This window comes from Mobula birostris, chromosome 3, assembly GCF_030028105.1.
Source record: "Mobula birostris isolate sMobBir1 chromosome 3, sMobBir1.hap1, whole genome shotgun sequence".
NCBI lineage: Eukaryota > Metazoa > Chordata > Chondrichthyes > Myliobatiformes > Myliobatidae > Mobula > Mobula birostris.
The window spans coordinates 217,277,026-217,293,803 of NC_092372.1; the positions used below are offsets into that span (position 1 = coordinate 217,277,026).

At 46.8% G+C, this 16,778-nt stretch overlaps 1 protein-coding gene across 4 annotated transcripts in view; it reads right to left on the reverse strand.

Moving 5' to 3' along the window:
• The window catches only part of scn5lab (sodium channel, voltage gated, type V-like, alpha b), a 480,040-nt gene that overhangs the window by 222,342 nt on the left and 240,920 nt on the right, over positions 1-16,778 (reverse strand). For all 4 annotated transcript variants that reach the window (XM_072254130.1, XM_072254129.1, XM_072254125.1 and 1 more), the window contains exon 14: positions 5,634-5,769. In XM_072254130.1, coding sequence (XP_072110231.1) covers positions 5,634-5,769 — 136 coding nt within the window. The remainder of the gene's footprint in view (positions 1-5,633; positions 5,770-16,778) is intronic.

The window sequence follows — 16,778 nt, forward strand, 5'->3', positions numbered from 1 at the left end:
CACTTGGTTATGCCCTGATTTAATTAGATTGCAGATCTGAAGAGAAACGGATCTTGGCATCTTATTGTGCCTTCTCTCCAAATCTCTTTCACCCTGTGGCTCTGTCTCGTTTGGCCTTATCCCGCTCACACGGTCTCCCTAAGATTTGAAGCTGAACTCCAGCACAGTGCCCACAGTATTTCCCCAGGGTTGGTGACGCCGATAGGGTGTTTAGCCCAGATCAGATGTCGGACAAGGAAATCTACAGCTGCACCTGCATTCTGAATGGTTCCGGGAGGTTAGTTTTCCTTGGAATTTCACCACCAGAAGCCCGAAGGAAGTTTGTTGCACCATGATTGCACTTCTTTTCTGTAGCTGTTACAATTCTGCATTCTGTCATTGTTTTACCTTAATGAACAATGTGCAAGACAAGTTTTTCACTCCATCTCAGTGCATCAATTATAAACCAATTCCAGTATCAATCCCAAAATACCAGTACTTATGAAGATTCTTGAGGGAGATCCCGGCACTTGGTGATCTCGTTACTCTGAAGTCATAGAAGGAACAGTGGAGACCTTACATCTATCAGGCTCCTGAACTGGCGTGGATAATTTCACTCACCCCTACTCTGAGCTGATTCTAAACTTACAGACGTACTTTCAAGGACTCTTTAATTCGTGTTCTCAGTACTATCTTTTATTTGCACTGTATGTCTTCTTTTGCACATTGTTTGCCAGTCTTTGCTTACGTACAGTTTTTCACACATTCTCAAGTCAAATCAAGTCACTTTTTATTGTCATTTCGACCATAACTGCTGCTACAGTACACAGTAAAAACGAGACGTTTCCAGGACCATGGTGCTACATGAACAATACAAAAACTACACTGAACTACGTTAAAAAACAACACAAAACTACACTAGACTACAGACCTACCCAGGACTGCAATGATTCTCAAGGTAGCAGAGTATATGGGAACAAAAATGTACTTCGATAATAAATTTAGTTTGAACTTTGAAGCCCATTGACCAAGACGAGGAACTACCTCCAAATCGCCCTCCACTTTCAGCCTGTCAGACCACTGAACCTTTGAGCTGTTATTTCCTGGGTACGAAAGCCAATGAAGGCCAATGCTCTATTCATCTTATTGGTCGCTCTCCGACAAATTGAGTGGCCTGTCCCCTAAAACCCTCACTAATTTTTATAGATACACCGTAGAAAGCATTCTTCTAGGGTGCATCACAACCTGGTATGGAAGTTGTCCTGTCCAGGACTGGAAGAGGCTGCAGAAGATTGTGAACACAGCCCAGCACATCACACAAACCAATCTTTCGTCCTTGGACTCACTGTACACCGCACGCTGTCGGATCAGTGCTGCCAGGATAATCAAGGACACGACCCACCCAGTCAACACACTTTTCGTCCCTCTTCCCTCCGGGAGAAGGTTCAGGAGCTTGAAGACTCGTACGGCCAGATTTGGGAACAGCTTCTTTCCAACTGTTTTAAGACTGCTGAACGGATCCTGACCCGGATCTGGGCCGTACCCTCCAAATATCTGGACCTGCCTCTCGGTTTGTTTGCACTACCTTACTTTACATTTTCTATTTATGATTTATAATTTAAATTTTTAATATTTACTATCGATTTGTACTGCAGGGAGCGGGAAGCGCAGAATCAAATATCGCTGTGATGATTGTACGTTCTAGTATCAATTGTTTGGCGACAATAAAGTATAAAGTATAAATAAGAAAGGTCTTGACATCTTTTCCAGTCACACCGTTACCTCCTCATTCACCAAGTGTAAAAGTCAACACTCCCTCTTCGTGTGAGACTGGCCACTCGAACCTACACTGGGTGGCATGGTCACAGCTAGCACAACGCTTTCCTGCGCAGTGACCTGGGTTCAATTCCCGCCGCTGTCCGTAAGGAGTTTGTACGTTCTCCCCGTGACCGCATGAGTTTCCTCCCACATTCCAAAGATGGGCAGCATTGGTCAATGGGTGACGCGGTGTAATTGGGTGACGTGGGCTCGTTGGGATGGAAGGGCCTGCTACCGTATTGCATCTCCAAATGAAAATAAATCTTAAAATATCCTGTGGGTTTATCCAAACAGAGCTGCATGCTGGTATCAGCCAGCTTTGAGCAAATTCTTGCTGGTCTATGAACCTCTGCACGACACCCTGAGTGGTAGCTGCACCTCCCAGGAAGGAAATACCACCCACTGTCCACTTCTGATGCCTTTACAATTCGCCCCACGTGCTCATGCCCGACGCTATTCAGGCAGATCGGTCGGGGGTAGCAACAATGCAGCGTGCTGCAATGTTATAAACGCACCCTTGCACAGCATGCAGTGTGCCCCCATCACCGCCGACTGCTTCAGAATAACACACACAAAATGCCATGAAATCTCAACAGGTCAGGCAGTGTCTATGTAGGGAAATGAACAGCCAACACTGTGTGTGTGTGTGTGTGTGTGTGTGTGTGTGTGTGTGTGTGTTGCTCAGGATTTCCAGCATCTGCTGAACGTCTTGTGTCACTGCATCGCTGTGGCGAGTTCTGCATTTTTAAAGATTTAAATATTAGCTCTGTTTGCCACAGGTACATCCAAACCAGCTGTGAAATGCTTTGTTTTGCATCAATGACCAATGCAAAAGATTATGCTGGGGCAGCCAGCAAGTGTCACCATGCTCCCAGCACCAACGTCCGTAGCTTGCCCACAACTTTCTAACCCTAACCGTATGTCTTTGGAATGCGGGAGGAAACTGGAGCGCGCACAGGAACACCACCGGTCACGGGGAGAACGTACAAACTCCTTACAGGCCGCGTCAGCAATCAATCCCTGATCTTACAGTTGACATTAGCAAGTGTTGCTGTAACTGCCACCAGGCCGTGCCACCTCACAATTCCAAGGATAGGCTGAGTTTACTCTGAAATTTGGGTGCCCCGAAGGAAACCCACGTGGTCACGGAGAGAGCGTACAAACTCGTTACAGGCGGCAGCTGCAATCGAACCCCCATCGGTGATCACTGGAGCTGTAAAGCGTTTGCATTAACTACTAAGCTACCAGACCGCTGTACCCTGCTCAAGCCAGCATGAACATATTTCTCTCACTTTGTTGTGCAGCATATTGACAGCAGCGGTACAAGAGCCAACTCCTTCAGCACAGCCAGTCTATGCCAGCCACGGTTCCCCTGCAGCTAGTCCCAATTTCCTGTGTTCACCCCCCTCCATGGAACATAGAAATCTACAGAACATTACAGACCTTTCAGCCCACAATGTTGTGCTGACCATGTAACCTACCCTAGAAACTGCGCAGAATTTCCCTATCGCAGAGTCCCCTGTTTTTCTAGGCTCCATGTGCCTATCTAAGAGGCTCTTAAAAGACCCTATTGTATCCATTTCCACCACCGCCGCCAGCAGTGTATTCCATGCACTCACCACTCTCTGTGTGAGAAACATCCCCTCTGTACCTACTTCCAAGCACCTTAAAACTATGCCCCCTTGTGTTAGCCATTTCAGCCCTGGGAAAAAGCCTCTGGCTATCCACACGATCAATGCCTCTCTTCATTTTATACACCTCTATCAGGTCACCTCCCATCCTCTGTCGCTCCAAGGAGAAAAGACCAAGTTCACTCAACCTATTCTCATAAGGCATGCTCCCCAATCCAGGCAACATCCTTGTAAATCTCCTCTGCACCCTTTCTATGGCTTCCACATCCTTCCTGTAGTGAGGTAACCAGAACTGAGCACAGTACTCCAAGTGGGGCCTGACTAAGGTCTTAGAGAGCTGTAACATTACCTCACGGCTCTTGAACTCAAACGTAGTACTGTACCAACCCAAGAGCTTCTTAAATGATACTACCATACCTGCCTCAACCACTTCCTCTGGCAGCTCGTTCCCTAAACTCTCCATCCTCTGTGTGGAAAAGTTGCCACATAGATTCTTCTGAAATCTTTCCCCTCTCACCCTAAACCTATGCCCCCTAGTTCTGGACCCCCCTACACTGGGGAAAGACTTGTTGCTCTCTATGACTCCCATAATATTAAACACTGCCCCTAATTTTCCCATGTTCCGAAGAATAAAGACCCGCTAGCCTGCTCAACCTCTCCTTATAACTCAGGCCCTCTCGTCCTGGCAAACATCCTCAGAAATGTTTTCATGTAAGGCTGACCAGTACTGTAAACTGTACGAATGCCTTCATCCTGGGTATCTGCAGGGTGAGTGGACAAATGCTGAAGCAGGAGATGGAAGAGATGGAAGAGGTGGACACAACATGTCCATGGAAGAGATGGAGGAGATGGGCACAGCATGTCCATGGAAGATTTAGAGGAGGTGGAGGAGGAGGAGGTGGGCACAGCATGTCCATGGAAGAGATGAAGGAGGGGGAGGTGGGCACATCATGTCCATAGAAGAGATGGAGGAGATGGGCACAGCATGTCCATGGAAGAGATGAAGGAGGGGGAGGTGGGCACATCATGTCCATAGAAGAGATGGAGGAGATGAGCACAGCATGTCCATGGAAGAGATGGAGGAGATGGGCACAGCATGTCCATGGAAGATTTAGAGGAGGTGGAGGAGGAGGAGGTGGGCACATCATGTCCATGGAAGAGATGGAGGAGGAGGAGGTGGACACATCATGTCCATAGAAGAAATGGAGGAGGTGGTAGACACAGCATGTCCATGGAAGAGATGGAGGAGATGGGCACAGCATGTCCATGGAAGATTTAGAGGAGGTGGAGGAGGAGGAGGTGGGCACATCATGTCCATGGAAGAGATGGAGGAGGAGGAGGTGGACACATCATGTCCATAGAAGAAATGGAGGAGGTGGTAGACACAGCATGTCCATGGAAGAGATGGAGGAGGTGGACACATCATGTCCATGGAAGAGATGGAGGAGGTGGTGGGCACAGCATGTCCATGGAAGAGATGGAGGAGATGAGCACAGCATGTCCATGGAAGAAATGGAGGAGATGGGCACAGTATGTCCATGGAAGAGATGGAGGAGGAGATGGGCACAGCATGTCCATGAAAGAGATGGAGGAGATGGACACAGCATGTCCATGGAAGAGATGGAGGAGATGGACACAGCATGTCCATGGAAGAGATAGAGGAGGGGGTGGGCACAGCATGTCCATGAAAGAGATGGAGGAGGTGGTAGACACAGCATGTCCATGGAAGAGATGGAGGAGATGGGCACAGCATGTCCATGGAAGAGATGGAGGAGGTGGGCACAGTATGTCCATGGAAGAGATGGAGGAGGTGGACACAGCATGTCCATGGAAGAGATGGAGGAGGTGGACACAGTATGTCCATGGAAGAGATGGAGGAGGTGGGCACAGCATGTCCATGGAAGAGATGGAGGAGGTGGACACAGCATGTCTATTCTGGTCACATTGGTGATGGGAATTAAGAGCACACTAACAAACACCACCCATCCAGTTTAAACCTTCTGTTGCCATTGGTAAATACAATTTAACATTGACACCCAGCCCCCTGGCCTTTGCACCAAGAAACAAAATGCTGGAGGAACTCAGTAGGTCAATCAGTGTTGGTGGAATGAAAGTGACAGTTGACGTTTCAGACTGAGACTCTCCATTGGGACTCCCTTCCAGCTCAAGGGATACCTTCACTCCCGCACTCCCCGTTGACCTTACCTTCCATGGTGTTGGTAATAATGCTGGCTGCGCTAACCGTCCGTTCTCGCTGGTGCGACTCCTCCAGGTAACTCACAGAGACCCGGTGATCAGACAAAAGGTGACACTTGCTCGTTTCGTTATCCGACGGGGAGGTCTGTTGAGGAGGTGCCAAGAGCAGAGTTAGTTCCCAAGGGTGAATCACCTGCTCAGACCATCAGGAAAAGGACATAACTTCCAACATCCCAGTGCAACATCCCCACCGTCAACCACTTAGCCAACGTCCACTGGATGGGATGTAGCAGAAAAAAAACCCTTGGCACAGTACTTAAAAGATATGAGACGTTTGCCTGACAGTCATGCACAGAATATTACCTGGACAGAAGGATTTTAATTCCAAGGAGACCCTGGCAAGGCTGGGATTGTCCTCACTGGAGCTCAAGAGCCTGAGGGGAGCCCTTGTAAAGCATAATAATATTATGAGGGCCAGAGGAAGGATGGATGGTCAGTCTCTTTCCCAGGGAAGGGAGGTCTACAGCTAGAGGACATTGGTGAGTGGGGAAAGATGTGAGGGGTTTCTAAGGAGCATCAGATCATAAACACAAGATTCAGCTGATGCTGGAAATTCAGACAAACACACACAAAATGTTGGTGGAACCCAGCAGGTTAGGCAGCATCCACGGAAAGGAATAAAGAATCGGAATTTTCAGTCCTAGACCTTTCATCAGGAGCATGTTTTTCACACAGAGCGTGGTGGGTATATGGAACGAGATCCCAGAGGAAGTGGTAAAGGCAGGTACAATAGTATCATTTAAAAAGCACTTGGATAGATACAAGGGTGGGAATGATTTGGAAGGATCTGGACAAATGCAGGCACCCTCATGAAGGGTCAACTCTTTGTTTCCCTCCATGGATGCTGCCTGACCTGCTGAGTTCCTCCAGCGGTTGGTCTGTGCTGCTCAAGATTTCCAGCACCTACAGGAATATGTGTGTGTCTGGGATTAACCTAGCTAAGCTTCTCAGTTGAAGTAGATGAGATGGGCTGAAGGGCCTGTTTCTGTGCTGTACGACTCTAATATTCTATGATAGTGTGCAGGCTGTGGGGAACCTACAGGTGGTGGCGTTCCTCCTTGGTGACCTTGGCACACGTGGCAATAGCCAATTTACCAATTTATTCCCTTTTGAAAACCCATCCGTTTCTCATCTGGAGGCAGTGAATGGCTCTGTTCCAATGCCCTGCAGTTTTTGAGTCCCAGATTAGAACTGTTCCATGAAGAAAAAGATTTTCCTCATGTTCCACTTTTGGCCAAAAATTTAAACCAGTGCCCCTGTTCCCTTGATCTTACCTCAATGGAAACAGTTCTCAGTATCTACAGATGTGCCATGGTTTCATCACCATCAGGTATGGAGGGACCACAGGATCGGAAAAAGTTAAAAACTCAGCCAGCTCCGTCACAAGCACCAGCCTCGCAAGCTTCGAGGACATCTTCAAAAGGCGATGCCTCAAAAGGGCAGCATCCATCACGAAGGACCCCCGCCACCCAGGACATGCCCTCTTCCCATTATTATCATCAGAGGGAAGGTACAGGAGCCAGAAGACACACAGTCAATGTTTGAGGAATAACCACTTTCCCTCCGCCATCAGAATTCTGAATGGTCCACGGACACTACCTCACCATTTTTGTTCTTTTGTTGCTATATATATCGGGAAATTTGTAAATCACCCGCCATGTAAGGACACAGCCTAGAAAAAAGGCAATGGCAAACTGATCCTGTAAGAAAGTTTGCCAAGAACAATCTGGTCATGGAAACACCAGGATTTCCCACATCATATGACACAGCATATAACAAACAAATTCTTATTCTAATATATAGTATATTTTATATGCTGCTGCCACAAAACAACAAATTTCACTACATACTGTATGCCAGTGATAATAGACCTGGTTCAGAATCTGCTTTTGAAACCTTCATTGTCATAGAGAGCTGCATTCAATTTCCTCACAACCTTCTCTACTCCAAGTTGAATAATCCCAGCTTCTCTGGTGGTGTAACCTCAGAGCCAATGACCTTCATCCCAACAGCAGTTGAGTAAAGTATCAACACCCTCTCTGGGACCTTCACGCTGTCCCTGTTACCAGCACGGGGCATAGTCCATTAGAGGTCTAACCCGGTGTTTTGAGAGAGGGTTACAGAAGATATGACGCAGTAAATGCACTTCCCCATTGTAGTCATCATTTCTGGCACTTAAATAAATCACTAACATATTCTGGTCCTGCAACAACATTGTAGAATCTGAATGTGAATCCCAATCCAAATCTCAACCAGTTTTATTGTCAATGACATATATCATGAAATCTATTATCACCAACATACGCCATGATTCTGGCTTCTTTCCCCTTCCTTTCCTGACCTGAAGAAGGGTCTCGGCCCTAAATGTCAACTATTTATTCATTTCCACGGATGCTGCCTGACCTGCTGAGTCCCTCCAGCATTTTGTGTGTGTTGTCATGGAATTTGTTGTTTTGTGCAATACATAAAGTGTACTCTAAATTACCAAAAATAAATAAAAGAATCAAAGAAATATAAAAGAATGAATAAGTAATTCAAAAAGAGAGGAAAAATAGTGAGGTAGTGTTCATGGGTTCAGAAAACCGATGGCAGAGAGGAAGAATCTGTTCCTAAAAAAGTGTGCGTCTTCGAGCTTTTATACCACCTCTTGATGGTCACAATGAGAAGAGGCATGTCCTGGATGGGGGTAGTCCTCGTGATGGATTCCACCTCTTTCTGCAGGAAGGATGTGGAGGTTTTGGGTAGGGTAGACAAAAGGTTTACCTGGATTCAAGGCTATGAGGAGAGGAGGGACAACCCTGGCTTGTTTTCTCTGGGCTGGTGGAGACTGGGGGAAGACCTGATTTAAGATTCAAGTTTAAAGATTGCTAAATGTCGCTCCTCAGTACACAATCGTAAAGGAGAACGGAATAATTGTTACGCCGGATCCGGTACTGCACAAAAAACACAATAAGATAAAGACTGGACATGGACTGAATGTACTCTATTTATTAATACACAGAGCGGAACAAGCTGCACCACCCAGCAATGCCCCGATTTAGTCCCAGCCTAATCTCAGGACAATTAGCAATGACCAATTAACCTGTCAACTGGTATACTTTTGGACTGTGGGAGGAAACCGTAGCACCCGGAGAAAACCCACGTGGTCATGGGGAGGACGTACAAGCTCCTTACAGGCAGTTGCGGGAATTGAGCCCAGGTCACTGGTACTGTAAAGCATTGTGCTAACCACTACTCTAATATGCTGCCTGCTTGCATGTCTATTGCATGTCCACAAAGTGACACTAGGTACAGTCTGCACGCAAGGTGACTGACAGGAAATGATAAAGCATTAGTGTGGGGGGGGGAGTCAAGTACTGAACTGACATTGATAAATTCATTCACCACTGCTCTGAACTGATCCTACAACATACAGACTCAGTTTCAAGGACCCTTTGCAACTCACGCTTTCTGTATTTTTCTTATTTCCACAATTTGTCTTCTTTTGCACCTTGGTTGGTTGCTTGCCAGCCTTTGTATATAGACCGCTTTTCGTAAATTCTATTGTACTTCTTTACTACCCTGTAAATGTCTGCAAGAAAATGAATCTCAAGGTAATACAGTATATGATAACATATACTTTGATGATTAATGTTACTTTGTAATTTTGCATCTTTTATGCATTGAGGGTGAGAAGGTGAAAAAGATGTACAGGGCTGCTCCTTTTTCCTTTTCCCAGCAAGAGGTGGATGGCTGGAACGTGCTGGCCGGGGAAGAGGTGGAAGCAGATATGATAGAGGCTTTTAGACGGGCCCACAAACGTGCAGGGAATTTAGTCTAACTAGGCATCGTGTTCAGCACAGACCTGATGGGCTGAAGGGCCTGTCGCTGTACAGTACCGCCCAATGTTCTACATCAAGCTAGACTCACTGGCCTGCTTCCTGGGATCATCGTTCAGGCCACCGGATCAAATCCCATTCTATTTGTGGGACATTAATCCACATAAATCAGCGACACGCTGCTGGGTCCTAACAGGATGAGTGCGGACTTGTAGCCGCCATCCGCAGCACTGTTAATGAGCTAATTACACGATGAATCACCATCCCGCCTTGTCTCTGGCTGCCAGGGAGAAAGTGGTTTACTGGTGATGGGGGGACACGGGCACAGCTTTCGTTATCAGTTCCGCCTTTTCTACTGAGGTTGGGTGAGACTAGAACCAGGGATCATGGGTTAAGGGGGAAAGGTGAAATGGTTAATGGGAACCTGGTGGGGGGGGGGATGCCTTCACTCAGAGGATGGTAGGAATGTGGAACGAGCTGCCAGAGGAAGAGGTGAACGTGGGTTCGGTTTCAACATTGAAGAGATGTTTGGACAGGTACATGGAGGGGAGAAGTATGGAGGGCTGTGGTCCAGGTACAGGTTGACGGACGAGGCAGGGTTATGGATTGGCATGGACTAGATGGGCCGAAGGACTTGTGCATGTTCTGTAATGCACTATAAGTCTACGACTCAGAGATTCAAGATCCAAAGTGCATTTATTATGGAAGTATTTCTGCAGTATACAAGCCTGAGATCTGACTTTCCACAGACAGCCACAAAACAAAGACCATGGAACCATCCCATTCAAAAAAACACCAACACCCCTCCCCCCACCATCTCTCTATTCCAAAATACTCCATCATCTATGTCTCAAAAAGTGGTAACCTTGTATAGTAAGCAGAGCTGTTCTGAGGGAATGAGCCTTTGTTCAGAAAGATCGTGCAGGTATGGTTAACACCTGAGAGACACAAGAGGGATGATTATTTTCTTATTTTAGATTCGTCCACTGAACTTCGATGGCAGCATCTAGCCCATTTTCTCGTGGCCTCTCTCTAATGACCCCTGAAATCTAATGTTCCAACGATCCATGTCCATAGATTACTCAAAATTGCCACGCGCTGATGGGGGGGGGAGGCGTGTGGTTAAGACGACGCGAGCTGGCCTTCAGTAGTCGGGGGACAGAGTTTCAGAACTACAAGGCAATGTTGCAGCTCTCTAAAACTCTGGTTAGAGCACACTAGCAATATTGTGTTCAGTTCTGGTCACCTCATTATGGGAAGCATGTGGAAGCTCTGGACAGAAGATTTACCAGGGTGCTGTCTGGCTTAGAGAGCATGTCTTATGAGGATATGTTGACTGAGCTAAGGCTTTTCTCTTTGGAGCGAAGGAAGATGGAAGGTGACTTGATAGAGGTATATAACGCATGGATCCACTGGCCAGTCAGAGACCTTTCCTCAGGGTGGAAATGGCTAATAAGAGTGGGCATAATTTTAAGGTGATTGGAGGGAAGTCAGAGGTTAAGTTATTTTACACAGAGATTGGTGGGTGCATGGAAAGCCCTGTCAGGGTTGGTGGTCAAGGCAGATACATTAGGGACATTTAAGGAACTCTTACATAGCCATATGGTCGATAGAAGGCCATGTGGGAGGGAAGAGTTAGATTGATCTTAAAGTAGGTTGTAAGACCAGCACGAAAACGACGAGCCGAAAGGCCTGTACTAGGCTGTCATGTTGCCTGTTCTATGAAACCAATGACACTTCAGAGAGAAGTCAGGATCCAACCATTCTGGAGGATCTCAAGCCTCTTACTGGTCAGAGTGGGTAAAGGTGAGAGGCTTTGAAGGATATGAACAAACCAGATGGGCTTCCCAGTCTCCATTACTGATGCTGGCCCTTTTATTCCAGATCTATTTAACGAGTTAATTTAAATTCCACCCTGACAACTTGTATTCCAGATCAACGCCCCAGGACTTTGGATACTCGTCCAGTAACAGTAACTATGCCAGGTCTCTTCTCACTCTCTCAAGGGATTTGAGCCTTGTTGGCAAGGCACATCCCTTATTGTCATAGGGAGGGTAAAGGTCACAGCATTCCTTACGGCTTGGAGTTCAGATCCAGGGATGGTAAAGGAACCGTATCCTGATATATTCATGTCAGAGAGCTCTCGAGTGCAGAACCGCTATCAAATCTCAGCACGTGTTTTTAACATTTTCCTAACACTAACCTAATCCAACAGTTGTCTCTGTACATGGCTGCACTCAGTTATCTCTCTCTCTCGCTCGCTCGCACACACACACACGCGTCCCTAATTGTGGTAATTGAAAGATAATTGGATAAAAGACATATTGAGGGGTACACAAGGGGAACCTTTTTATTATAATCTGAAATGAAATACAAAATCTCTCTCTCTCTCTCACACAAACACACACATAATTGGATAAGAGTCATATTCAGGTGGAATCAAAGAGAATTTTAATTATAATCTGGAATGAAAACACAAAATGCCTCCCCCTCTCTCTCTCTCTCTCTCTCACACACACACACACACACACATTCTCCTTGTCTCCCTCTCCCTATCTCCATTCCCTCTGTCTCTCACTCACCTTATCTCCACTCCCTCTGTCTCTCACTCACTCTGTCTCTCACTCACCCTATCTCCACTCCCTCTGTCTCTCACTCACCCTATCTCCACTCCGTCTCTCACTCACCTTATCTCCACTCCCTCCGTCTCTCTCTCTCTCTCTCTCTCACTCACTCTGTCTCCACTCCCTCTCTCTCTCACTCACCCTATCTCCACTCCCTCTGTCTCTCACTCACTCTGTCTCCACTCCCTCCGTCCCTCTCTCTCTTTCACTCTCTCTATCTCCACTGCCCACCCCTCTCTCTCTCTGCCTCTGTGATTCATTTTGTCTCTATTTTCCTTCTTGCTGTCCGTTTCTCTCTTTCCCATCCACCTCTCTCCCTCTCCCTCTCATAGAAACATGGAAAACCTACAGCACAATACAGGCCCTTCGGCCCACAAACCTGTGCCACACATGTCCTTACCTTAGAATTTACCCAGGGTTACCCATAGCCCTCTATTTTTCTAAGCTCCATGTACCTATCCAGGAGTCTCTTAAAAGACTCTATTGTATCTGCCTCCACCACTGTTGCCAGCAGCCCATTCCACGCACTCACCAGTCTCTGCGTAAAAAACTTACCCCTGACATCTCCTCTGTACCTACTCCCAAGCACCTTAAAACTGTGCCCTCTCATGCTAGACATTTCAGCCGTGGGAAAAAGCCTCTGACTATCCACACGATCAATGCCTCTCATCATCTTATATACCTCTATCAGGTCACCTCTCATCCTCCATCACTCCAAGGAGAAAAGGCCAAGTTCACTCAACCTATTCCCATAAGGTATGCTCCCCAATCCAGGCAACTTCCTTGTAAATCTTCTCTGCACCCTTTCTATGGCTTCCACGTCCTTCTTGTAGTGAGGTGACCAGAACTGAGCACAGTACTCCAAGTGGGGTCTGACCAGGGTCCTATATAGCTGTAACATTACCTCTCGGCTCCTAAACTCAGTCCCATGATTGATGAAGGCCAATGCACTGTATGCCTTCTTAACCACAGAGTCAACCTGTGCAGCAGCTTTGATTGTCCTATGGACTCGGACCCCAAGATCCCTCTGATCCTCCACACTGCCAAGAGTCTTACCATTAATACTATGTTCTGCCATCATATTTGACCTACCAAAATGAACCACTTCACACTTATCTGGGTTGAACTCCATCTGTCATTTTTCAGCCCAGTTTTGCATCCTATCAATGTCCCACTGTAACTTTTGACAGCCCTCCACACTATCCACAACACCCCCAACCTTTGTGTCATCAGCAAATTTACTAACCCATCCCTCCACTTCCTCAACCAGGTTATTTATAAACATCACGAAGAGTAGGAGTCCCAGAACAGATCCCTGAGGCACATCACTGGTCACTGACCTCCATGCAGAATATGACCTGTCTACAATCACTCTTTGCCTTCTGTGGACAAGCCAGTTCTGGATCCACAAAGCAATGTCCCCTTGGATCCCATGCCTCCTTACTTTCTCAATAAGCCTGGCATGGGGTACTTTATCAATTGCTTTGCTGAAATCCATATACACTACATCTACTGCCCTACTGCTCTTCCGCTCCCTGCCTCTCTCTTTCCCCCTCTCTCACTCTCTATATCTCTCTTTCCCTTTCTCTCTCTTCTCCCCACTTTCTGTCTCCCTCTCCCCCCCTCTCTCTCTCCCTTCCCCCCATATATTCTCCTCTAATTCTCAGTCTACAGGTGCTAACCCGACTCAGCCTCAGCCGGACCCGTTAACAGAACATACCCCTGAGCTCACTCACACTCAGTAAATGTGATGCTTTTGTGTTGGTCTCTTCCAGGTGTCCAGGATGCACCCCAGTTCCTGCTGCCCCTCTCCCCCAAGAGAATACCTGACCATGGATTATTCATTGTGATCTGCTTTTCTCTCATTCCAATTCTGATTTCCATCACTTCCCTAAAATTGACATGATATATCCCTCTAAAGCAGGGGTTCCCAACCTGGGGCCCACGGACCCCTTGCTTAATGGTATTGGTCCATGACATTAAAAAGTTTGGGAACTCCGTACCAATCCATACAGATTGTAGTCTTCCGGTTAGGAGATCGAGGATCCAATTGCAGAGGGAGGTACAGGTGTATAGATGAGGTGTAGATATGATAAATGCAAGCAGGCTTTCTCCTCTGAGGTTGAGTGAGACCACAACTGGAGGTCATGGGTGAAGGATAAAAGGTGAAATGTTTAAGGCTGGGGTTCCCAATCTGGGGCCCACGAACCTCTTGCTTAATGGTATTGGTCCATGGCATAAAAAAGGCTGGGAACACCTGTTCTAAAGAAACTGTTGATTTCTGAGCAGCTCAGGCAGCATCTACAGAGGGAAGTGAACAGTCAACGAGAAATCAATGCTAATTCGTCAATTCTCTAACTTCTGGTAACCTCTCCCCTCTTTCCCACGTCCTCCCTTCTGTTCTCCCTTGTCCCTCTGGCCCTTTTTACCCTCCCCTCCCCCACCCTCACGACCTACCCGTCACCCACACCTTTGTCCCCACCTGCTTCCATTTACTCCATGGTGTACTGTCCTCTCCTATCAGATTCCTTCTTCAGTCCTTTCCCCCTTCCACCAATCACCTCACAGCTTCTTACAACATCTCTTCTTTCTCCCACACCCTCCCCTCACCTTCCGCCTTTCACCTGGATTTACTGATCACCTGCCAGCTCACGCTACTCCCTCTCTCCCCGCCACCCACCTCTTTTATTCTTGCCCCTGCTCTCTTCCTTTCCAGTCCTGATGAAGGGTCTTGGCCTGAAAAACCAACCCTTCATCTCCCTCCGCAGATGCTGCCTGACCTGCTGCGTTCCTCCCCCATTTTGTGCATGTCTCTCGAGATTTCTAGCATCTGCAGAATCTTTTGTGTCTGCTTATTTCTGATTACAGTGGTAAATAAAGACTGAGACAATCAAATCCCCTGATAAGGACAGGAATGAGTGCAGCCTAAATGGTGGAGATAAATATTTTGGATCTTATTTCACGTGAATACACTTGGGTTCCTAACTGTTTTTCCATCAAATCTCCCGCCAGGAGACTAAGCAGCCAGCATAGAGCAGGTAGGATCCAAGATCAGGTGGCCTGCACCGGATCAAGTCATTTCAATTTTCACACCTCAGGTTTTCCGGCATTCTCGCAAGCCTGACGGAAGGTTGGATTCCTTCGTTTACCACCGGCTCTTCGGGGAATGCAAAATGTTTCCAATACTAACACAGATTAATTTGTTTTTGTGTTATCGCTCAGGTCCCTCGGCGCAGAGGCACAAAATGGCAGGATGCTGTTTTGCATTCCTGACTCCCGGCTGGCAAGGTGCCAACCTCATTGTGGGGCAACGACACCAGGCACAGAGATCCCTGGACATGGTAAAAATTATTCATGAGGTGGGATTTGTGTCTTTAGATTTGTATGCCACAGGGTATTTGAAAGAGGAAATCATTAGAATAAATACTCCTAAGGGTTTAATACATCTAATCTATACTAATCCCAGTATCTGGATTCATGGAAAAAGGCCCATCAGCCATTTGTACTCACGACAATTTGTGGAAAGAGTCATATTCTACATAATGCTGAGAATTTTTCTTCCCCAAATCCAATTCCCTTTAGAAAATATTCAACATGGTTCCACCACAGAGTCATAGAGCACTACAGAACCCAAACAGGCCCTTCAGCCCATCTAGTCCAGTTGCACTGTCTGCACCCTAACCAGAGCCCCCCAGACTCCTCTCATTCGTGTACTCATCCGCCCCTTTTATTCCAGAGCATAAAGAAAGAAATGCTATCTTATTTTTCAACCAACTGTGACTGTTTATCAATCATTTACAAATGTGACTGTTTATCAGTCGTTTTACAATTTACAAGGATAAGATGTTGGTGAGGCCACATTTGGAGTGTTGTGTGTAGTTCTGGTCACCTACCTATAGGAAAGATATCAGTAAGCTTGAAAGAGTGCAGGAAAAGTTTACAAGGATGTTGCCAGGACTTGAGGACCTGAGTAACAGGGAAAGTTTGAATAGATTAGGACTTCATTCCTTAGAGAATAGAAGAATGGGGGGAAATGTGATAGAGGTATACAGAATGATGAGGGGTATAGATAGGGTAAAAGCAAGCAGACTTTTCCACTGAGGTTGAGTGAAACTACAACTTCAGGTCATGGGTTAAGGGTGAAAGGTGAAATGTTTCAGGAGAATCTGTGGGGGAACTTCTTCACTCAGACGGTGATGAGAGTGGAATGAGCTACCAGCAGAAGGGGGTAGTAGGGTTCAATTGTAACATTCAAGAGAAGTCTGAATACCCAAGCCTCTGTCAACTGTGCCATTCTTCACAACCTGCATCCCTGGACAGCACACTGGCTTCGTGCCTTACGTAAACATTTAAATTCAAGACCCTCGCATGGACTCATCCCTCCCTGTCTCAGGAGAACCCCCAGTATGGCAGCCTTGCTGCATCACAATGATCTTCCTGACTGCACCTCCCTGGGGCATTCCTAAGTATAATTGGCATTTGGCGCAAGCTCACACCAGAGTTGGTAGGAAAGGTGTCAAATGCAGTGTTAGCATTCATTTCCAGAAGCTTAGACTAGAATGGTGCTGGTAGAGGCAGGCACGTTAGGGACAGTTAGGAGACTCTTGGACACATGGGTGATAGAAAAATGAAGGGCTGTGTAGCAGGGAGGG